This window comes from Sceloporus occidentalis, unplaced genomic scaffold (assembly GCF_023333645.1).
Source record: "Sceloporus occidentalis isolate IW3139 unplaced genomic scaffold, rSceOcc1.0.p SCAF_253, whole genome shotgun sequence".
In the NCBI taxonomy this organism is placed as follows: Eukaryota; Metazoa; Chordata; class Lepidosauria; order Squamata; family Phrynosomatidae; genus Sceloporus; species Sceloporus occidentalis.
In genome coordinates, this window is record NW_028317233.1 from 815,734 (window position 1) to 839,298 (window position 23,565).

General features: G+C 40.8%; 1 protein-coding gene across 9 annotated transcripts; it reads right to left on the bottom strand.

Annotated features, from left to right (window-relative positions):
• Window positions 1–3,064: 3,064 nt before the first annotated feature.
• Window positions 3,065–19,953, bottom strand: LOC149275983 (exocyst complex component 7-like). 9 transcript variants are annotated; one of them, XM_089504040.1, is made up of 22 exons: window positions 19,894–19,953; window positions 17,098–17,163; window positions 16,605–16,789; window positions 13,738–13,843; window positions 13,209–13,431; window positions 12,712–12,876; window positions 12,152–12,163; window positions 11,282–11,374; window positions 10,645–10,713; window positions 10,296–10,441; window positions 10,030–10,182; window positions 9,858–9,956; window positions 9,679–9,741; window positions 9,471–9,537; window positions 8,272–8,310; window positions 7,313–7,378; window positions 6,979–7,099; window positions 6,454–6,549; window positions 5,458–5,518; window positions 5,332–5,373; window positions 3,775–3,908; window positions 3,065–3,170 (listed from the first exon to the last, which is right to left on the bottom strand). In XM_089504040.1, exons 1-22 carry the CDS (start codon window positions 19,951–19,953, stop codon window positions 3,065–3,067), a joined length of 2,172 nt encoding a protein of 723 aa, XP_089360166.1. The 9 variants fall into 9 exon arrangements, with proteins under 9 accessions (XP_089360166.1, XP_089360167.1, XP_089360169.1 ...); XM_089504041.1 differs by lacking the exon at window positions 12,152–12,163; XM_089504043.1 differs by lacking the exons at window positions 10,645–10,713; window positions 12,152–12,163.
• Between the last annotated feature and the right edge of the window lie 3,612 nt (window positions 19,954–23,565).

The window sequence follows — 23,565 nt, forward strand, 5'->3', positions numbered from 1 at the left end:
TCTTACAGCTGCCAAAGGTTTGAGGATGTTTCGGAAAGCATGAATCGAAAGGAACGACGCACATCGCAAGGAATGAAGGGCCGAAAGATTCATTTATAACCTATACGAGTCTTTTAATTAAAAAAAAACAGAACACTTAATTATATATGTTATAACGGGACCAAGAAAAATTGCCGGCATTCTTCCATATTTACTATAAAGAGATATCTGAGCAGTCTGGGGCCCTCGGTACCGCTTATAACATTCTCACTAACAAATGTACTTATGTGAAAGCCCACTCGAAGAAATTAAGAAATGGGTCTTGAATCCAAAATTGTTCTCCTATATGTTTCTTTCCCAATCAACCCCTTAAGGACCAGTCTGTTTTTATTTTTTGTACCCTTTGTGACCAAGGCTGTTTTAACACTTTTGCATGTTTAGCTGCAATTTTCTCCTCTCCCATTTAGTGTACCCACACAAGTTACTTCAGGGATGAATTTACCGTTCCTATATATGCCACTGTCCAACAACACCCCAATATTTGTTCAGCAACATCTCCCAAGTACAGTGATACCTCCATGCAGGGTTTTGTCGGGGGGTTTGGGAGGTAAAATGTCAACGTCATCACTATTAAAAGTGAAAGTTATGGAACACCATACATGCTAGCACCACACTCTTATACACATGCACACACACACACACACATATCTACATATATATATATATATATATAGACAGTATTTGCCCAAATATAGGCCTCACTTTTTACCCCCACTTTAAGGCTTTAAAGTGGGGGTGCGGCCTATATTCGGGGCTTAGCGCCCAACGCCTGGGACACGCAGGTGTTTTTTTTTTCCTTCATTCTTTTTAGCAGCAGGGTTAGGATCCAGATCCCCCGCAGCACTCGGCCACACCGACACCCAAACACACACACACCAGGACAGGCTCTGCCACACTGACACACCCACATCTGGACGGGCTAAGCTACAAAAAAAGTATTTTCCACACTGCTTTGTTGTTGACCCCCCTTTTGTGTTTTTGCCCACTTGTGTATCGCCTCCAGCCAGCACTATGTGTATTTATGCTGGCTGGGGACATCACATAAATCAATACTAAAGGGGGGGGGGGTAAATATACAATGTGGGGCTAACTGTGGGCAATACACAAGGGTGACCACATCGCTCATGTTACACATAACTTTTACATATTGCTGGCCAGTCCAGATAAAATACTGCCCTACATTCCCACCGTCAGTGCCATGTTATCATAGGATTTAGCCAATAGATGCCCCACTGCAATATGCATCTACTCCTTAGAACAATGCTAGGAGTAACTGCCTAATCATTAACCCCTTAATGACAAAGCCCGTACATGTATGGGCTCAAAATTTTCAATGGGTTTAGGGACGGCCCATTCTCCTTAAGGGGTTACTATAACAAACCTCAAAATGAGTCTAATGAGGTAGAGTTGTCTATGAAGGTTTGAAATGCAAGAGACCCGCTGGTTAGCGTCCACAAATGGAAGAAAAAGTTGGCATTAATTTGACGCAGTATGTATGAGGCTGAAGGTGTGCCCATGCCATACGTCCTGTTTACCGCTTTATTGTCCATAGCTCAGCTGTCCTATTAAAACCTTTCATTTTATTTTACTCTCCTCTGTAAGAACGTCCCGTTTAAAAAATAAATAAATAAATAAAAAAAAAAAGAAAAAAGACCATCTCCATGACAACCGCACAACCGTAGAACCAGGCCAATAAATGCTCCCCAGGTTACCGAAAGCGCAAACAGGTTTCTTATTAACAGATCGGCTGAGCAAACTGCTGTTCTGCGGCAAACATCACACGGCTCGCCTCTCGAGATGTGTTAATAATCTGCTGGAAATATTGAGTTCCCAGGTCTAAAATTAAGGTGGTTCAATGTCACACTGTGAGAAATAACACCAGATTTAAAGGAACAGCAAAGAGCAAGCAGTGACTAATAAGGAACGGCCACCTTCGGCTTTGGAATAGACACTCCACTAGTAAACAAAACTTAAAAAGTCTGATGTTGTATTGTTATATATACAATTTTACTTTCATGTAAAATAATACCTTGTGGGGTTTTTTTAGTTTGTTTGTTTTTTGTAAATATTTATTTTTGCCTCAGGAAAGTCAACTTTAAGGTTACTGCTCCCATCAGGGGCATAACTAGAAACCACTGGCGGTGGTATGACAAGTTGCCCCAGGTTCCCCAACTTAAATAGCTGGCCTGTGCCTCTTTTGCCCCCCCCCCTTTCCAACATACAACATATTGAAACACTTACTCATATTTACTAACACACACTCCATCTCCATACACATGCATGCTCACACACACACTCATGCTCACACACAGCTTTGAGATTGAATATTTATTCAATTTAAACTTTGTGAACCCGTTTAATAAAAGGGTTACGGCCACCATACCTAACCTTCTCAGTTAGTAACCCAGGTTTAGACCGCAGCCAGGTTTTATATTTCTAAATGTTGAAAATCCTCCCTACCCATGATTCCACCAGAATATGGAGGGTCATCAGTAAGGAGAAACTCAGCATCTATACTTGAAAGATCTACGATCAAATTTACAGAGGTTTGGAAAAAGGGAATTCTTCATCCGCTGCAGGCTGCCAGACTATGATCCTCAAGCATTTCACCATGGACCCAAAGTTTCGATGTTTTGTTCCCCGAGCTACTTAGTTATCGATTTTGCCTTACGGCAAGGTCTGGAAAAGGCACTGTTCTTGCATGGTTGGGAGAAGTTGCTCTTGAAGGATGTGTTATTACCATTCTTTATTCATGACTGTGTTTAGGCTAATTTTGAGTGAGGCCCCGGTGGCGCCCCGATCCCGCCGCCGAATCAACGCCCCCCCCCACGTGCCCCCCAAGTGCTCACATTCATTTCACTAGAAGAGCTTTCCTGCCTGTGATTGGCTGCTTAGGTGCCTATAGAATCAGAACACATGGGCCAGCAGAAGTAAAGGAGACTAACGTTTAATGGGCCATGCGCTTAATGTATATACATGATCATTTATATAAAATATATACAGGTGTCACAAGGAAAGCAGGTCTTCAAGCAGATGTATCAAACAGCCTCTCGATCATGTCACCGACCTGTTCCACTGAATATTTTATGTACTTATCTGGATTTTTTGTGAAATTAACACCAGTGCCATACCTGTAAGAAGGGAAAAGGCACAACAATATAAGTCTACGGTAGTAAGCGAGATACATTTTCTGCTTTAATAAATAGTTATTATTAATAAATGTTCATTTTCTACTATAACTTCAGAGATTAACTTGCGGCATGTAGAGCCAGAGGTCATGCTTCCCTTGCTGTCTGTGATAGAAAAACCATAGAGATAAGCATCCAGGCTCTGTTAGACGTTATGCTATTCTAGTAGACCTCTCTATGGTATTTTTGTGAGAAATTGGCTCAGGCCAGAAGGGACACCAAGACCTCTGGCACCACATGACTCAGGAAGGTGAAGAATTAGAGACGAGCGTTGTCTTATAAAAGAGCTAGCAGAAACGTTAGGTTTCCTTAACACATCAATTTCTCCAAGGAAAATACAAAAAAAGACGGATCCACCATAATAAACCGTAACACAAAAGGTCAGGTATGACTGGGTATAAGTCATCAATGACAAAGGCCTGGGCTCCGCTCCAGAAATGGGACAGGAAGAAAGAGCAGGAATTGGGGAAGCATAATGTGTTACAAGACGGAAGAAAAAAATAGGAGAAAAGAAACTGTGAAAAATAGACAGTCTCGGGATTCTCACTTGTGTAAGAATGCTCCGTAAGCATCTTGTACAATATTCTTCTGAGCGTGACGTATTCTCTCTCGCTGTTGTTTGTCCGGTATCGCCCAGGACTTTTGGACCTTACAGATTTCCTCCAGACCATCGTTAAATCCCTGCAGCCACACGGGAAACAAACGTGGTTATATTTAACATAACATACTAATTATCCTTCTCTTCTTTGTTTATTCTCACATAGCTGTATTAGCCCAAGAAAAACAACGTAGTCCCATAGTCCTTCAGGACCTCAGAGGCCCTTTCTTCAATTGGATCGCATCCTACCTGAAGAAGGGACCTCTGAGGTCCTGAAAGCTTATGCTTCTGTTGGGTCTACAGCCGAGCTCAGTTGGCTTGACCAAATATTAGAAAATACCGTAAGACAATCAAATTCTCACAGCTCATAAATTAGTTTTGCTCCGCTAGACTGACGGGTAAGGTCCCACTCCATAAACGTGCTCTCCTTGTCAACGAGCACACCTGGAGGAAGTGGGCAACCTGCGTTGATTGATTTCAACTCCCCCCCATTTTTTGTATTTGTTGTTGGATTGTGGTACTGTTATTGAGCTTTATGCAGCCACTACGAACAAAGCATCCTTTATAAGAATATTCTATTTTGGTTGCGAATGAAAATATTTTGCAAGAAAAAAAATAAATAAAGAGCCCTGTTGGACGCCAGTGACATCACATTGGTGATGACATAAAGACACATTTTCACTTACATCCAACAGATTCATTTGCTTCTAACCAGGCGGATCAATACAACAGAGAGTACAGAGAGAACAAAATTCTACAAGTCAAAAGGGCTTAAAAACATTCATATTACTAGAGTAGAAAGATACGAAAATGTAACCAGCACGTAACACAAAATCCCAATGTTAATTTATACGACACCAGACAGCGGATTATTACTGTGATCACGTTAGGAACAGTGTCACTATCTTTAATTGGATGCACAGGAACACAGACTCCCAATTACACGCTCAGTGGGAAGGAGACATTTCTTCACCTCCTTTGTTATGTAAACATGTTATTTTGATGCAGTTCCACCGTTCCTGCATCAGTTGGAAAAACGACAACTCCCCTGAATCCCAGCCCGGAGAAAAAAAGCCGTGTACAGCGTATAGCTAGTTAAGCATTATGGGAATTGTACTCCCTGGAAAGATATCCTCACCTGTTTCTGTTAGTCAAATTGTTATGGTATAAACTACTTTTTTTTATGTTTTTATTTATCAACTTATTATTCATACAGAAAATCCACATATACTCAGATATCCCATATTACACTTGATATAGCATTATATACTACTTGTTATGTCCTGTCTACCCATTGTACAGTGCTATGGAATATGATGGCGCTATATAAAACAATAATAAATGTCATGCATACACTGTAGAGCATTATACTTTTTTATAGTTTGGTATTTGTAACTTCTAATTTCTCTATAGAGAAGTTCATAACAGCAGTAGTCGATGTATCTGCATTAAATGATCAGAAACCAAATTACATGATAAGCACAAACTATCCTCCCTCCCTCTCACCTTAAAACGCTCTTTTATCATCTGCCGTTCCTTGTCCTTCAGCTGCAAAGAGATATATATTATATAAATACACGTAAGTGCTCAATGTAAATTTGAGATTATACCACATACGGAAATATTTGTCACCTTTGCTCCTTGGAAAACAGGCATGTTCTTGTCAGATACATAATCTGTTACCTTGATCCAGCTGTAGAGAGACAAACAGGAGATACTTTTTTCCTAAAACGGATTATATAAATGACTAGATGAAGATAGTCTATAAAATACAGCATAGCAAAAGGATTTATGGAATTTACATCCAGTCGTGTGAAAAAGAAAGTACACCTTCCTTGAATTTTGTGGTTTTACATATCAGGACATAACAATCATCTGTTCCTTAGCAGATCTAACAACAACACATGATATATGCATTAGCACTAGTACCATACTGCTCTTTGAAAACAATTTTTTTTCCAAATCTAGTCACGCTCCTTTCGTGTCCTATTTGGGACATCTTTGAAGCCAGTCGGTTCCATTTATCCCCATCAAACCATATGTTTGAAAACTAGACACCACAAGGTATTTGAAATGCTAGTATTTGAAACTCTTTTTTATTTTACCTGCCACTGTCAAAGTTTGTGGTAGTATCTTTTTGTTTTGAGCATGAATTTACAGCTTCTGGTGTATGTTGCTGCCAAACAAAACCAATCATCATGACCCAATATACATTCAACGACATCTCCTGAGTACAGTGATATCACCCACGTATAGGTTTGTCGGCTTGTTTGGTGCTAAAAACTCCACATTTGAGTGGTGCACTTTTGTCTTTGAATTTTGACATTTGGTCAATCATAACCTATTTGGGACATCTTTAATCATGGACAATTCATTTATCCCATCAAACCATACATTTTTAAAAACACCAAACAAAAAAAAAAAGACAAAAATTACAATACTGTATGCCCAAGTAGAAATATATTTTCTTCCCCTTTAACTTTCCATAATAAACCAATAAAAGAAATTCTGAACACTGAATTGTTGCTAAGTTACTGTACAAATGATGACATCAGTAGCTGATTTGGACAACACAAACACTTGTATATGAAAACGGGATGATTTTGAAATTGAATTTACTACGTCTACCTGCGTTGGTAGATCTGAATTTGCTGCTCAATGTGATCACGATACAGGCTGTCTGGATTTTTCTGAGTCACAGCAACCAACTGCATAAGCTCAGACCTGAGGAAAAAGACAGACACAGAGTAAGCTCTTAAATAATCGTTTTAGCTGGCTGATCAAACCAAGCAGAGAGAAAGCAGCATGCAGCAGATAGAGACCTGCCACTAGAATCCATGCTCATAATTGTGAATATTTACCAGAAGATAAGGCAACTAATCCCACCAATTACATAGATCCTCACACTCTGTCGGTATTATAAGCCTTTTAAGCTTTCATTTTCAAAAAGGTAAGACATTTAAAAACACGCATTCTGCAAAACAGAAGAAACCTAAAGTCAACCACCAAGGGCTGTGTCTACCTCCAAGATTCTAGCCAGGATCTCTTACCCATGGCAGTAGGACAATTGTTTACCATGACAGAGCAACCTATTTTTCAACTTTATTTCTAGTTCCCCTCCTAAATTTATTTAAAATCTACGTGTCCACCTACTTCTCAAGAGACTTCAAAATATAATTGTAGTTATTGTGAAGGAAAATGGCTCCAAGGGCCAGGTCTTCATACATCTTGGACTTGGACAGTAGCTTTAGTTGCAGGTTCCCAAGAACTTTGCCTGGTGAAGACAAACAGAGGGGAATAAGCAAGATGAGATGGTCAAATGTAGGGAGGAGAATGGAGCTTGGATAGTGATCACTATTAAGGGATACCAAGACCAAAATAAAAGGAAAACCAGGTGGAGAACGAGAATATGGAGTAAAATAAAAACAAATTAGAAAAAAAACCCTAATGTTCTAATGTCCTGTTAAGTCAGGGCATTTATACTCACAGATATAAGAGCTCAGCAAACGGCGACTGAACTCTGAGCTGTAACTGCTTGCGGCAGAGCTAGTCTCTGAAAGAAAGCAGACACCGGCGTTAAAAGGATGTCATCATGGAAATCTCATTCACATGAGCTTCCATCTCAGTATATAAACATAATATATAAAATAACGTTTAATGATTGGCGAAAAGATTGGGGCAGAAGACAGGCATATAAATAATAATAAAAAAAGTAAACAGACATCCGCACGCGTACATAAATAGACTAGCCTAACAGGTTCTCATCAGTATCCATCGAAAATAAGCACGCGCGATTCAGATCAATAACTCTGGTTTTCTCTCCAGATATAAAAAAATAGGGTTGCTTAAAATATAGAACTTTGCTTATTGTTAGCTTATTTCCATCGCTAACGCAGATAGGATTAACGGAGTGTTAATAACCCTTATATAAGCACTATAAACACAAAATCAGAAATGGGATTACACTGCCCCCTACGGTAGAAAATGAATAAAACAAACAGCTATAAGCTTTATTTTATTTGCACTTCCTAGGCTTTTCTGAATCCTGCTTTTATATTAAATTCCATATATTTCGTGGCTTCTATAATTAACCCCCCCCCCCCGCTTTGATTCCACCAAGCCTGCAACCAGACCATGAGGTCTTTCGCAATCTTTGGTCATTTAACTATTTAAATGTCTTCGTGTTCTTCATTTGTAAGTCTCCAAATTGAAAACTAAGTCCTATTTCTCTTAAGTTTGTAATCACTTTGCGTGAATCATGTTTCTGTCTGATATGATCGCATGTGTAAAGTAAAATTTCCCACGCGTTCCAACACACAAACATAAATAATATAACAGTTACAGAGGTAGGGGGCACATTCACAAGCTACCTTGTAGTGAATGGAAATAAACATTAAAATGGGAAATCGGTGCGCACGGGACCCTTTGGAATGATACACTGCTTACCTCTAAGATCGATAGGAATATTGTAAGTGTCCCCAAGAACTATTAGGAATAGAGGAAGAAGAGAGGAAAGAGAAGCAGTAGGGGTCCAGAAGAACAAGAAGGGGGGGACAGAAATCAGTTTAGTGCACCGAAAAGAAGACAAAAGTTATAAAAGCAGAAAATTACAGGTTTAAGCAGAAATCAGATAACATGAGGACGAAAGTGGGACACGGGCAGAAGGAACAGAGGGCAAAGTAAAACAAGAGGGGAGGATTATAAAGGGGAAGCAGAAAATGGCAAACACAGGGCTCGCTAATTATCGGTCATATTATTAAACCTGGACCCTGAATAGAACATTGAGGAGGACATTATCAGCAGCTCTACAGAAACCTAATTAATTAGAATAATCAATATCAGGAAATTGCCTTTGAAAGGATCGGATCTTGTTCTAAGCAGTTGAAAAGTTTTGTTCTTGTCAAATCAGAGAGAAGAGAAAATAGAAATGGGAACAAGAGACATAACATGCATGAGTGATATAGATCAAGGCCGTCCCGCTATTTAAGAGGGAAGAATGTACTTTACGTACATAGAAGAACCATTGAATATATTGAATCATGAAATGTCACGAGGTAAGGGCTTTAAGCTTTATGTTTTAAGTGTCCCTAAAGGATTCAGTGGCATTTGTGTTGAATTATATCAGAAAAACACAATTTGTACACATTATCATTAATAAAAGCCTGTCGCTTCAATCTCTTCTTGGAGGGCAAGGATCTGCCCTAGCAGCACGGATTCAAAAAAATCAGCATGGCAGGATGGGTCTTTGGTTTATACCTGGGGTATTTTGAAAGAGGCTGGGTAAAACATGAAGGCAAAATGTAAAAGACCAAACATAAATCAGAAAAGGGCAGTAAAGTGGCTAAACTGAGAGGCAAAAGGAACACGGGGGTGCTTATTCATAACATAAAAAAATCTGATCTCCAAATCAATAGTACCCAACACAATATAACATAAAAATAACAAAAAGTAAAATCATCTGCAAGAAATAAATGATGAGGTTAAAAAATAACAGTGGGAAGAAGGGAGTGGGTAACACATGAAGATGTAAGTAAGTCTGAAATGAGAAAGAAAAAGACAGGTGCAAAAATGTACATTTTCCATGATGAGGGAGCACACTCAATAGATGGGGGGTAGTTAGTGTAGGGAAGGAGGGAAAAGATTACCTTGTGAAGCAAGCATGGCGCCCGCCGTCTCTTGAAATTCAAGCAGCTGCTGCAGGAACAATATGGCCTGTGCAAGAAGATAACATGTAGATGTATTCACTTACAGACTCAGCCATCAGCATACCACCAAGCGTGATCCGCACACGTTTACATCAAATGAATGCTATATGCACAGGGGCACACACGTGTCTCTGTATGTGGTACTCACATTGCTGGTGAGCTCGTGTACCGTTCCATCTTTGGACATGTTGTTTTCCTTATCAGGGTCATTCTGTAAAACAGTATAACAGTTGATTAAATAAAAAAAAAATTATTGCGAACGAATGGTGTCAACGTATTGTCCAATGTACTCCAGCGGTGTTAGAGCAGGACAGATGGCGGCTTTACCTTAATACTGTCGGCAAAATCTTCCAGTGCTTTGGCTCCCGTTGTCTCTATAGAAGTGATGAGGTTTGGCAGCTTGTTTTTGGTGCTTGCAGCTGTACCCTGGGAAGTAAGAAGAGAAAGTAAGCATGCATGTGTCTAAATGGAAATAACACCTTCCCTCGAAAGCACTTACCTGTAGCACCTTGTCAAACTCAGGCTTGGTGAGCTTGAGATGTCTTAATATCGGGAAGATGCTAAGGACAGAAGTAAAATCGTGCCTAGCGTTGGCTTTCTTGGCTGCCATCACAATGTTCTCTCCCTCTAGAATGAGATTATCCAAGGTCTCCTGAAAATAAGGGGGGGGGGGACACAACATTGAATAGGTATAGAACTTCACTCGCTCACAAGTTTTATTTGATCAACTGATTCCTTGAAACATATTTCAAAACGGTGGCACACCTGGATGAGAGAATCAAAGGTCTTCTTCTGATGATGCTCGGGAATAATATCCATAAGCAGCTGATACTCACTTTGTGCCAGGCGCACAAAGGCACTGATACAGTAAATGTAGGTGTCCGTTTCGAGGTCCAATACGTCTTCTTTTCCTAGGTAAAAGTACAGGAGGTCAAAGAATACACTGCAGAAGGGTGTTCAAACAAAGCTGCGGTTGAGATGACCATCATTAGACAGCTTTTGGGATGTTAGTATTCTGTAACCCTCGGCAAGACAACAAAGAATATACATTAGATAAGTACTTTGTATGACTGTCAGTCTAAAGACCTTACGTCCCAAGAGAACAAGTACTTACCGATGGATGACCCATGTTTTTCTCCCACGGTCTCTCCGTGGTATCGGCCACGTGATTCTTGTTCATAACCTGCTCGTTATGGAAGAGGAGGCACGGAGAGTGTTATCTGGCACATCACAAAGCGGCCAATATCACTCAGAGTGTCCGTCCAGTGTCCAAAAGGGGTGGGAATGGGGCACAGCTAAGAGCACAGGCAGGAGATGCCCCGTCAACAAGTTGTAGTCAATGTGATTCCCCTATTCAACAGGCCACATCCTTCATTTCCAATGCATCATTTAAAGAATGTTTCTTCTCACAATTTTCAGTTTTATCATTAGTAGATAAATTTCCACTAATCTTTATCATCATCCAGTAACCTGAATACCTCGCTCTCCAGCCATTGTTCTTCTCTACACATTGGGCCACCAGCCCTGGGATTCCTGCATCACTTTCCCTTCTCTTAGTGTTTTCTCAGCTAAATTGTATGCAATCGGACGTGTTCTAATTTCATAGAAGGATGTAGCCTGCCATTGACCGTTACACCGCATGATTCAGTGTTAAACCATTCCAGACCACCATACGAGGTGCTCGGGCTGAGGTTTAGAAGCCATCGATTATTTTGAACACCAAATCACCCGAGTGAAAGATAAGCAATTACCTTCCAGGACTCCGAGACCGGAGCCTCCCTTTTTCCCATCAAGCCCGTGCTGAGAGTATTGTTTGAGGAGGTTTTGAGCCTTGCGGATAGTGCCTGTCACCAAGAGGAAAAGCAGAGAAGAGAAGAGGAGGGGAACAAGAACTTGAAGAGTGTGCAGGAAGACCCACGGACACCGAAAAAGCACCGCCAGCATTATAACAGAAAAAAAGGGTGCAAAACTCTGGGTTGTCCCAACCACCTCAATGACCCAAGCATGCTGGGATCCGCAGAAAGGAACTTTGGATTATTTCATGAGCTTTTAGACCAATCTATTAGAACCCACAGCTCGTTCGCATTAACTCTAAATCACAAAAAGCCACAAAAAGTAGCTTCACGGACAATATTCATTGGGTTACAAGACATGGCTGCGGCACGGGGAGTTTAAATGGACATCTTTATGCGGGTTACCAGCATGCTGGGAATGAATAAGAATGCCATGTAGACATTTAGAATGGCAGAAGAGGCCCTGGCCAGCAGATTTAAAGGTAGAACATCAGAAAAGCTTCTCCCATCCACTGGCCTTGGACACACGGAGAGGCATGATCTCTGAGTCGGCTGCAGATGGCAAAACAAGGATTATCATGTGAACACGTATTAAATAGAGAGAGCGGGGCGCACAGGAGAGACAAGAAAGTGGAAGATAAAATAACCCTGGTGGTATCAGAGAATTTTAAAAAGGGTATGGAGTAACAGAATGCACGGACATTATTAAAGCAAAGAAGCTTGGCTTATACTGGGCTCTGTTGTGTTAAATGAGGCAGCACAAACATTGTGTGACGCTCGCTTTAAGTTAACGCTGGCTTTGCACACAGCAAGGAATCAATTCATTACCTGGTATGAAGACTGTAAATAAACCATGGAAAAAGAGGAAACAATTCTGTCAATCTCTCACAAAGAAGAAGAAGAATTTGTTCTTCTCCAATTCTACCGGTGTCAAATAAAGCCTTAAGCCTCCATGGGAAGGGCAAGGGTGTCAACTAGGTACTAGGTATTAGAACTGAGCATCGCAATGTTTTAGGAATTTTATATATGACTTTCTAGGTTAAAAGTACGAAAACATTAGGGAAGATTCCAAGTTGTTGTGTTTTACTACTGACATTGTAATTATCATTGAAGGGACAGCTAGTTGATATATTTGACATAAGACATGTTTTCGTCCCCTTAATCACTATTCTCTGTTTTGACAATTTGAGTCAAAGGATGTTCCTGAACGAATTAAGTGTCATTTATCTCAAGGGACCTGGATCAGCTCACTGTTTTCAGGTTTTAAGATAGGGGCGGCCTGAAGCCAATGTCTTGGGGGCTATTAGAACATAAGCGACTGCAGTATATAAAGTGTTGTGAACGGCTGATGTACGCCCCCTCCCCAGCATTGTCTAATATGATCTGACCTGGTCTCTTGGCTGGTTTCTTGGTCGGAGTGTCTTTCCTCTTGTTCTGCACAGCAGGGGAGTAAGGGACACTTGTTGAACTGTTTTTTCGGAAGTGTTCCTTCAGACCTTTGATTGAGCGATCCAGCTGGCTGGAGCGGATCTGATAGTACACATTCATGAAATCTAGAGGGGGTAAAACCAAAAAAAGATGACACAGGTGGGTAAAAGAAAGGACAGGGGGAAAAGACTGGAGATAACAGATGTGTAAACCATCACTGTTAGAAGGTTCATGATCTGGAAATGGATTGGACAAGTAAAGCTATTGAAGTGGATAGAAATAGAGGTCTGGTGGTGGAGAAGGTCATGGAATAAACACCTCTGGGTAGAATGGGAGTGCTACTGAGCTCAGTAGAGGCGGTTGACTCCAAAGAGAGATATGTAGGAGGTAGGGGAGGATAGATGAAAGATGGAAGTGCTGGGAGACATGAAAATAATGGCTGCTGGGAACACAGTACCTTGGTTCCTCCCGTATTCCACTAGCCACTGGGAGATACGAATGACATCCTGCAGACTGCCCTCCGGCAAATGTTCCAGAACCGGTTCCTCCTGACCCTCCATCTCCTCTTCGGCACTAATCAAATCCAAGATAAGGATCGGCGGCACGGCTTTACTGTGTCTCTGCAGGAGGCTGCGGAACTCTGCATCTAACAACTCCTTTCCCCTCTCAAACAGTGATTTCTGCAGATACAAGGTATGCAAAGACCTCAGACCAGACCACCCTTGCAACAAAATGTACTATTGACGATACAGCAGACATTTCTGGAGCTATATGTTGCTTCCATGATATTTTCATATATATATATATATTGTTCAATATATTATTCTGTTGTGGCTTGAAACAAAATGATATACTTATATACGTGGTTGATATTTCTCTCCCCATCTAACCGCATTAACCGGAACTTGGGTGGACAAGATCCAATGGCCTAACTTACATATGGAAATATTAATTGGGGGTTTTGAAAGATGTACCGCGACACATACCACTCTGTTCAGTTCAGGGCTATCAGGATTGTTATCTTGGAAATACTCCACAGCCTTCTGGATTTTAGCGATGCAATTCAGGTATTCTTCCAGCCGTCCAGAGGGCCTGCAAGACACAGAAAGCACTATTTAATGAATCGAAGAAAACCAAATAATCCACTGTATGTGTATTCCATGACAAAATGTGTATTACATCATCCCTCCTGCTAAGTTGTTGATTGTAGTTGGTTATTTCAGTCACTTTGTAAGGCCGGGGTGAGGACATGGATGAACTTCAGGATAGAAAATGTATAACAAATAACAAAACCGAACACTTTGATCTTCACCGTTAAGGGAGGATCGGACAGAGCTCGACAGGCTTTTCAGTGAACGGCATGGTAAAGGAGCACAGGAGAAAGTTAATATAAGCGGGTAAGTAAAGAGGGGGCGATCAGAAATGAGTAGTATTTTTTGGACTGTACATTTGGATCCCCAGAAAGGTAATAACAAAATGCCTTTAAATAATACATTGTTTCATCCAAGGTCAACCTTATTTATGGTTCGTCACAAAGATTCTATTGCAGCGGCTCCTCAAGGGTGGCAACCAAATGGTTCTAGTACAATCCCTATTAAAATAAAAACTGATTCTTCTGAATTTTTTCACATATTTTTAGTTAATAATGTGTTCATTTTCTGTTACATTTACATATTTAAATAAATAAAAAAATATAAAAAAAATCCATCGTATTTGCTATTGGAATAAAGACACAAATAACCACAAAGGTTGCAATACAGTAGAGATGTACATTAAACCACATTTTAGAGCTGTCAGTAGGTACCGCTCAGTGTGTTCCTTATAAGTGGGCACACACTAGGTATGTGTATCCATATTATATCATCACCCATTTAGTATCATTGTGTAGAGGTTCAGCGAGCTCATTATCAGTTCATAAATATTTATAATAGAAAAGAAAGTGAAGCTTATTAGCATTTCAGACAAAGTCATCATCATATGCAATGTAATGTATCTCATTACCAATGTGGGGCAAGGAAGAAATGACGCACAGTTATATTTATGCAAACTGTGTATCTTGGTCTAAATGCCCCTGCTAACCCATGCTCGTATATAATGAGAGGTTGAAGGGATGCAGAATGCCTATAGGGGCAGCAGCCCCTGCCATGAACCATTTTGACCTTTTGTTAACAGGCACCGTGAGAGACACTCCGTGACACACAACATGATGCGATAATAGTGTGATTATTGTATGTGTAGAGTAATGTAAGAAATATCATTTACATAAACAGATATTCTTCAAAAACAACTTCACATATTGAAAGCCTTTCACATTAAATATCAAATTCCTGGTAACTTTGCTCACAACCAAAACTTAATCTGAATTTCACCCAATAGACCATTACAAGATGTCCATTGAAAACTCTGTGAATCTTCTAAATATCTCTTCTATACATACTTATGGAACTTTGGGTTCTCTGCAAATGAATGATAATCGCTACACGTACACCAACACCATACACTCACACACTCATTCCAACACCGTACACTAACACACTCTAACACCATATACTTATACAAATATAAACATACTCATTTCCCCCTACCACATCGCACTAGCACCTTGCTTGCTTTCTCACTCGTCCATTAACACGCCCCTGCTGCTGCTTCAGCCAATCAATGACAACCAGCAACTTAACAACAAGGTAGAAATAAGCATGCAGATCCTGAGAACAGGAAGTTAAAGGCGCTATACGTTGCTCAATTTTAAAACCTAAATTGAAGAAGCATGATTGCTAGTACTGTCCAACCTTTCCCAGAATCAATGAATAATATACCTTTTTGCATCTTTTCAAACACTTAATTGTGATACAAAAGTACACGCTGATAGGTTGTTGCCACAGAAACTTAAAAAAGCCTCTTAAACGCTTGTGCCATTTTTATGTTAACTACAAATAAACCAATCCCGTTCCCGGGATCAAAAAATACCCTTATTATAACCCCACCCTAAAACATAACTTTTATGAATATGTTTATTAAAAGGTATAACCAAAAAAAGATTTTTTAAAACACCAGCGTCACCAGTCCTACCACGAAAGGTATACGTCACTGTAACATAAGCTGTGTAACACTAATATTAGGTCATACATACTGTTGATGGCTGCAGTCCTAACAACAGAAATAATTCAATTATGACCAGTGACAGAGGCTAATTAAAAACTCAGACAAGTAGCCCCCCTGACATGTTTCGCTCCTCAGAGCTTCATCAGAGGTCTGGGCTAATGGCTGATTTTTAAAAATCTTTTTTTGGTTATACCTTTTAATAAACATATTAATAAAAGTTATGTTTTAGGGTGGGGTTATAATAAGGGTATTTTTTGATCCCGGGAACGGGATTGGTTTATTTGTAGTTGTAACTTACCCTTGTCCCCGCTGGGGCATTATTTTGGAATTATTTTTATGTTAATACACCTTCAAAAGAAATGGCAGATATGCAAAAGGTTGATTTGCATAGAATACAAGAAATTGGGGTTTGCCCAAATGTGGATTTTAATTAAACATGATATAGATTTATTTGGTGTACTATGTGAAACATAGGATTTAGGAAAGGCGCTTTAACAATTGAAGTGTTACTAGCACCGTGTAGTATCAATGTTGCAATTTTGGTGATTATTTAACCTCCTTTATTAGCAGGGTGGTCTGGTATGTTTCTTGTGTCCTTGTGTCAAAAAAGGCTAGTTTGTTGACCCCCCAATATACAAACTAAAAAAAAAAGACAGGCCCTTATTTAAATAGATGATATAACGGTGTAGAGCCCTATTCTCATTGACGATGCAAAATCTCTACACATTAGTGTTCTCTTTTCACTTATTACCCTTCTCTGATGACTCTCTCTGTCTCTGTGGCCACGTGGTAATAGCTGATGACATGGTCCAGACAAGAAAGGGTACGTTCCACATTCTCCTGCAGACGCTGCAACGTCTCTGTCTGCTTGTGCACCGGGATGATGGAGTTCTCCAGCTTCATTAGTCTACTCTCAAAAGAAGAAAGTATAGAAACCTGGAAACAAAGATACAATGCGGAAAGTCTGTAAGAAAGGTGGGTCTCGCCATATGTTCTACAGGAGAAGAGGACAATATTTCACTTTGTGAGCCTACCAACTACAAAAGACACAAACCCCTTAATCTTATATGCACAACTATGTGAATATAGCTTGATTTTAAAATGAAATAGCAAAATATTTTGAGCGTCTATGGGCAGAATGCTGTAAAAATGTACACATTATCAATTTATATTTAACATGTTTTGAATTAGATTTCTATTCGGCAAAAGTACTCCTGGAGACCCCATGTTACTTAGACACTTACCATATTGTTTGTCAATTGATCACTCTTATCCAGGCTCTCTTTGATGAAGGTCAGAGTTTCTTCTTCCTGCGACAAGAGAAATATTACAGTTAAATAAGAGAACTGGGGAGAGCCTAGTGTTTCGGTAGATTGTGTTTTCTCAAACAGCTGCAGATGCCAGGAAGCCTACACTATATGGACAAAAGTATTGGGACACCAGACCATTACACCAACAGGGACTTTTATGGCATCACATTTAAATACAGAAACATTAATAAGTATCTGGTTCCCCCTTTGCAGATATAATAGCTTCCACAAGATTTGAAGGGTTTCTGTGGGAATTTTTGCCCATCCATCCAGTAGAGCATTTGTGAGGTCAGGTACTGATGTTAGATGAGACGCCCGGCTCGCAATCTCCGTTTCAGTTCATCCCAAAGGTGTTGTATGGGGTTGAGGTCAGGGCTCTGTGCGGCCGGTCAAGTTCTTCCACACCAAACTCATCCAACCCAAACTCATCCAACCATGTCTTTATGGACCTTGCTTTGTGCGCCGGGGCACAGTCATGCTGGTATAGAAAAGCGCCTTCTCCAAACTGTTCCCACAAAGTTGGAAACATAGCATTGTCCAAAATGTCTTGGTAGGTCCCCTTCAGGCAGTTGTGTTAGGCTAGTTCATTCAGGCCTGTGAAGAAGCTTTTCCAGCAGCATGAGCAGTGGTTTCTACAAATGCATTTCTTGCCTTTAGAGAATTATTTGCAAAATTCTAAATTGCTTCGCATCCAAGTCTGTCTTACGCATAGTTTTGTGCCTCTAAAAATTGGCCTGAATACAAAACTGTAGCCCTATGGAATGATGTTATGAGCAGCAACCCCATGTTTCAGCATATCCAAAGCGAGATTGGAACTTCTATAATAATAGATTTCTGGTTTCACATTCCAGCAAGCAAGCAAGTTATCAAGTTGTGCAAGCTTGTAAAAACCTGTATGACCCAATAATGCAAGCATGGATTCCAATTTTTATCAGAGGTCTGAACGGTGAAGTGATACGCCAACTAACACAGGGTTTTAACGATTTGTGATATTATCTTCATGACAAATGTGAATGTTGGGAAGAGTCACCTGAAGGTTCTAGATCACCTGAAGGTTCTAGATCACCTGAGTTACTAATCGTTCTACAAAACATGTCCTGTTTCTCTTGTTCTGATCAGCTATCCTTTTGCTTGGCCTCTTTGATGCACTTGAGTTGTCTCTGTTTGGCTCCCAGATGGTGAGTAAGTAAAAGCCATTAAGAACAGACTTCACTGGCTGGGTATACAGATCCCTCCAAGGAATTTTAAGAACTAGCTTTCCAAAAATGGCCTGCTTTCACTTTAAATGGCACATTAAGCACATCTTCCTTAATCTCCAGGTCCTTTAATGCTTCAGCACCACCCAGATACCCAGCTTCAGGTGAGAGCTGTCCAGAGTCTCATAGTGCCTGCAGAATCGGTTCAACACATCCTCTACCAAAGACTCAAAACACCATCTCGGCTGTAACAAGGGAAATCACAGAGGCAGCCGTCCCGGGGTAGCAACTTCTACTAGTGAGAAACACGAGTTGTCAGCTATGAACTGGCCCTGCCAACACTCAAATCACCCTCTACAGCTCCCGCAAGTCAGGTGAAATCTAAGCCCTCCCGGGGCTCTGTCCAGTGGAGGCCGCCAACATCAGCTCCCCTAGGTCACCCTCAACCTGCCGGAGGTGACAAAGCACACCTGCCCACCTAGCAGCAAGCCTGGGACAGTACAATGCCAGGCAGGCGGACCACAGGTCCCCACTCCAGAGTACCAGGAGATACCAAGATGCTATTTTTAAAGATCCAAACCAATACGTTACATACTGGAACATGTACATATTTTAAGATTTACGGAAATATCCCAAGCCACCACCTAAAGATAATCAAAAAGGTATTCAACCTCATTTGGACTTAGCCAGATCTGCAAGAAAGTTTACTAATTCATATTTAGTATTATAATGCATAATTTTCCTGTATATGTACCAAATATCTATTTTTTGACCAAATGGTGTTTACCTTGGGAAAGTACATTTCATCCCTCCTTAGATTGTAAGCTCACGAGCGGGGCCCCTCATTAGCCCACCATTCCTGCCAGAAACTTTGTGTTAAAGCACCATAAGTCTATATGACAGCTCATGGGCAGGGTTAATGTATCTGTATTTATTAATGTATATGTGTTATGTACGTGTTAACTGCCCCATTTAAATTGTACGCCACGTAATAAATAAAAATAATTTAATCAAGAACTCTCCAAAAGGTATGTCATTGTTAAGCAAAAATTACTGATCCTCATAGCCTACTGTTTTTAGCCGGTAACACGGTTATCATTAACACTACTCTTTTAAATAAGAATTATGTCATTGTGACATTTTTCACACTTACTTTTCTTATTGGTATGATTGACCTTTCTGTCTTTATATAAAAATAAAAGCATTGTGGGGCCTTATCAATAACTTCTTATAACTTGGGAGCGATCTACAACCCCACCAATGTGAGATGAATAGAAAAGACCCCCCACAGGAGACAGCCAAAGAGAGTGATCCAGCAAGACTACCTGTTTTGACACCATTTGATCCCCATCACTAAGACCAATAGATTGTCATTGATGACGTATGGGTTGGTACATTGTGATTAAGGTCAGTATGTGTATGTATATAGTATGGCTATAGTTTTTGTAGATATGTGAATCATAAAAATCTGCAAAAAAAATAAAATAAAGGTATTGTGTTTGTATGTAAATAGCAACATTTAAAATAACATAACCTGTTTGAGCTTTTCCTCTATGGCCCTTTTCCTGCTCCCGCTCTCTTCATTTGGGATCATCCTCGGAATTGTTCTTAAAAATTGTTTTTAAAAGAAATAAGGATATCTATTCCTCGCCCTTCCTGGCAAATCCAAAAATCAGATGTCAATATGCCCCACTTCCGCCCAGAGACCCGCCCCCTGCTTCCTGTGAGCGTTCTTTCCTAGCGTCTGCATTGGCCGCCATGTTGGAGGTGGTAAACAGAACGCTGTGGGCTGTGACGGTCACCAGACAATCCTCCCAAGGGGTGGCGCGTGATATAACACGGTGTGTCGCTGTGAACGTTAGGTACGTCCGGTAGGCGGTATTGAAAAATAAGTAAATACTCGTAATAGTTCGTTTCTAAAAGTTGTTAAAACGAAAAAAAAGCATTGGTGTTCACGGAGGCAAATGTTTGTGTCACCCCCTGAGTTCCCTCAGCCTGACTGGGCCCTGCAAACTGAAGAGCTCCTTCACCACTACATGGATGCAGTTTGCATAGTTACTAGCTGTCCTGAAATAGCCATGACAGTCCAGACAATTGGACGTATATTCCAGCCACAGAATGTGCCACCTGAGTTGTTATTGTTGAGGTTTCTGTTGAGAGTGCCAGCGAACTGGGTAGACAAGAGATACATAGAGTGCCACTATGTAACAAGATGCCCCGCTGGATGTCCTGGCACCAGGGCAAGCATTTTGCTGTTCCCTTAACCCAGGCGTTATGTGAAATGCGTTGGGAGAACGTGAATACTTGGTCTTAGTAACTAGGTCATCTCTGTGGATCTTAAGTGAAACACCCTGAATGAAGACGGGGATCGGTGAACTAAAAGACCAATACAAAAGCTGCGCATTTACTAAAACTTACAATGTGCCCCTTTATCTGAGGTTCTCACCACCATTGAATAATACGCGTAATACATAGCACGTGTTGTACAGTTCAGTCAGTGCCTGATTACCGGTTAGGCACAGTTGGCGGCTGCCTAGGGTCTGAGTTCACATAATGGCCCAGGCCTAGACCCAGGCATTTAACATCTTCCTGACCAGCACCTGCAAAGGGCTGCCTTGCAGTATGCGGGATGAATGACTGAGTAATTCCTGCGTTCAACCTGTTCACGCCCCTTAGGAGGTTCCGGTATGTCCTTAAAGTCTGTGCCAAGATGCCATTAGGACGTACTGGTACACCCTGACTTTGCTTCAGCGACAGGAGTCTCTGATGGCTCCCCCTGCAGGCTGATAACACAAATTACGATCAGCAAGGCAATGGAACCCTGCTTGGTGATCACAGCATAAAGCACCCACCCCTAAAAATAGAGGAAAATCATAGATAAATAAATTTAATTTATTTAAAAATATATATATATTGGAAGCCCAGTGATGAAGAATCTGCAGCGCATTGCCGCCTCCGCTTTCCATGTTTTTAGCTAATTGTGATTACTTGAAGCACCCAGTGACCGGCCAGAAAGCACCTTTATTGAAATAAATGAGCTGCGCATGTGTATAGGGTAGGGAACCCAATGCTACAGCTGAGGGAGGGGGTTCTTGTACAAACATATAGGGGGGGATACTGATGTTTCCTTCCGTGCATTTTCTGTTTTTAGTGTTACTTTGTAGTGTGTTTCACTTACGTGGCCACCAGGAGGTGCTGTTACCTTCGTTATGTTAAAATTATTGCCCTGACAAAAGTTATTAGAAATGCTTGTAAGTACTGTTCCTCCCCAAAAAGTGAGTCCTATTTTGCTGAAAATAATGTAATTTACAAATTATCGTCAGTTACTGTAATGAGGCACAAAAGTGTATTTTTTTTTTTATCAACTCTTAGGCCATATCACCCTTTAGGTGCCATGTGACTGTACCATGTGACGTAGCTGTACGTAAGATACAGAAACTTATTTTGTTATTACGTATTAGTAGTGTAGATAAAACCCATATACAGGGGTTATAGTAACGCTCATGGTTTGTAAACTATTTTTGGGCCAACATTTGCAATTCACTGTTGTGTAAAATATGCACCTTGAAAATACAGTAATACCGACAATAATGATAATAGAGCTTTATGGGTAACAGAGGGCTGGGGAGCACAAGCTAATGGCTGGTAATGTAAGGTCCCAAACGTATTGCTAACAGTATGCTCACTGCATGTTATCCAGTCCTGCCTAATTCATGCTTACCAAATGGGACTGCATAGAAAGTTCATGAAAGGAGCTCAGGAATGATGGCGGCGAGGTGTAACTGCCATTAATGTAAAGGACGTAACGTTGGGAGCAGAGCTGCTTCCTTGCCCCCTTTTCAGCCGTCCCTCTGAACATAAGGCTGTGAATGTATAGTGTTGGCAGTGTCAGTATGCTTTAATGTAAAGAGAATGAATACACAGAAAATTCCTCCCCAATAATAGAATGTGGCGTCTTTTAGACTCTGCGTCTTGTTTGTCTTTATACCATCAGGCAGGAACACCAAGCCACTTAATAGATGCTTAATCTTAGCCTTTACAAATAAAATCAGTTGGTAGCACTCCGTGTTCGCGTGTGTAATTTTTGCGTGTATTGGTCATGGTGTGTGGTCACATAGATTGTATTACATACATTAATAGGGAATTTTCAGGGGCTTCATTGTTATGAGAGAACAGCGGCGAGGCTTTGATTTACTGCAGCCTCTAGCCTGAAATGCTTATTGAGCATCTGTAACATAACCGTTGCTGGAGCAATGTATGGAAATGTGTGGACCTTAAAGAGGACTCGGGTGCTCTGATAGAGTGTGTGATAAGTCTTGTGCCGTAAAGCAAGAAGTACGAGTATTATTACACGGTCTTCTTTGTTGAAGAAAAGGCCTGTGTCGTGGTGTTACCAGCGTTATCAGATACATTTCATGTTTATGTAAACACTAGTGGCGTATGTGTGTCACTTTTGTACCATATATAGCAGAATAAATGCTTGTATTTTTGGAGCGGTTGTCACCCTGAGTGCGAATGAATGAGCCGTCTGCTATTTTTCTCCAGCCAGTGTACTGAGACTGACATAGCAATCCATGCCATGACCGGCACTGCGGTTCACTGAAGCCTCCAGAGTAGACAATTCTCTAGCAGCTTCTCATCATTAGTCTAATAAGTAAAACAGAACACAAGCGACATTTGATGTTATTTTGACTGTAGACCGTCCAGGAACTCATTGTTTAATGCATGTGGGGGCTCCTCGCTCAGGGGTCGACATACGCTGGGGCCTCTAACTATTTACCTCTGAAGCCCGATTATCTGCCCTGTTCTATATTGCTTTCTCTGACTTTATAGTTTCCAATATTAGTAGAGAAATCAAGAGGTGTTGCTGGGTTTGGTGATATCATAAGTCGAATATACCTGTGGCACGTGGTCATACTCCTGACACATAATAGCGTGCCCCTGTCCACCTAGCATATGTGAGTTTAAAATGCAAACTGGGTGCTTGATCGTTACTGTGATCTTACAAATATTTATAGCAGGAATTGAAAAAATAGGGCGGTGAGGATAAGCTGCCGGAGGAGCTGCTGAGGAGACTAAACTAAGTGTGTCAGCCCAGCTCTGGGAATGCTTCATCAGGCTTTTACTTCTTTAATCAGCTAACCCTGTGCAGGCGAGGTGGTACTAGGGAAGGTTTGCTACCAGAACACCACAGAGGTGTATAGAT

What these genes read in the sequence shown, in the direction of transcription:
- LOC149275983 (XM_089504040.1), bottom strand. Translation starts at nt 19,953, where the DNA reads ATGATCCCAAATGAAGAGAGCGGGAGCAGGAAAAGGGCCATAGAGGAA. An exon ending in AAAACATGGGTCATCCATCG is followed by an intron (nt 10,442 to 10,644) that starts GTAAGTACTTGT and finishes ACTTTTACCTAG; the next exon opens with GAAAAGAAGACGTATTGGAC. An exon ending in TGATAAAAGAGCGTTTTAAG is followed by an intron (nt 3,909 to 5,331) that starts GTGAGAGGGAGG and finishes GTGTGGCTGCAG; the next exon opens with GGATTTAACGATGGTCTGGA.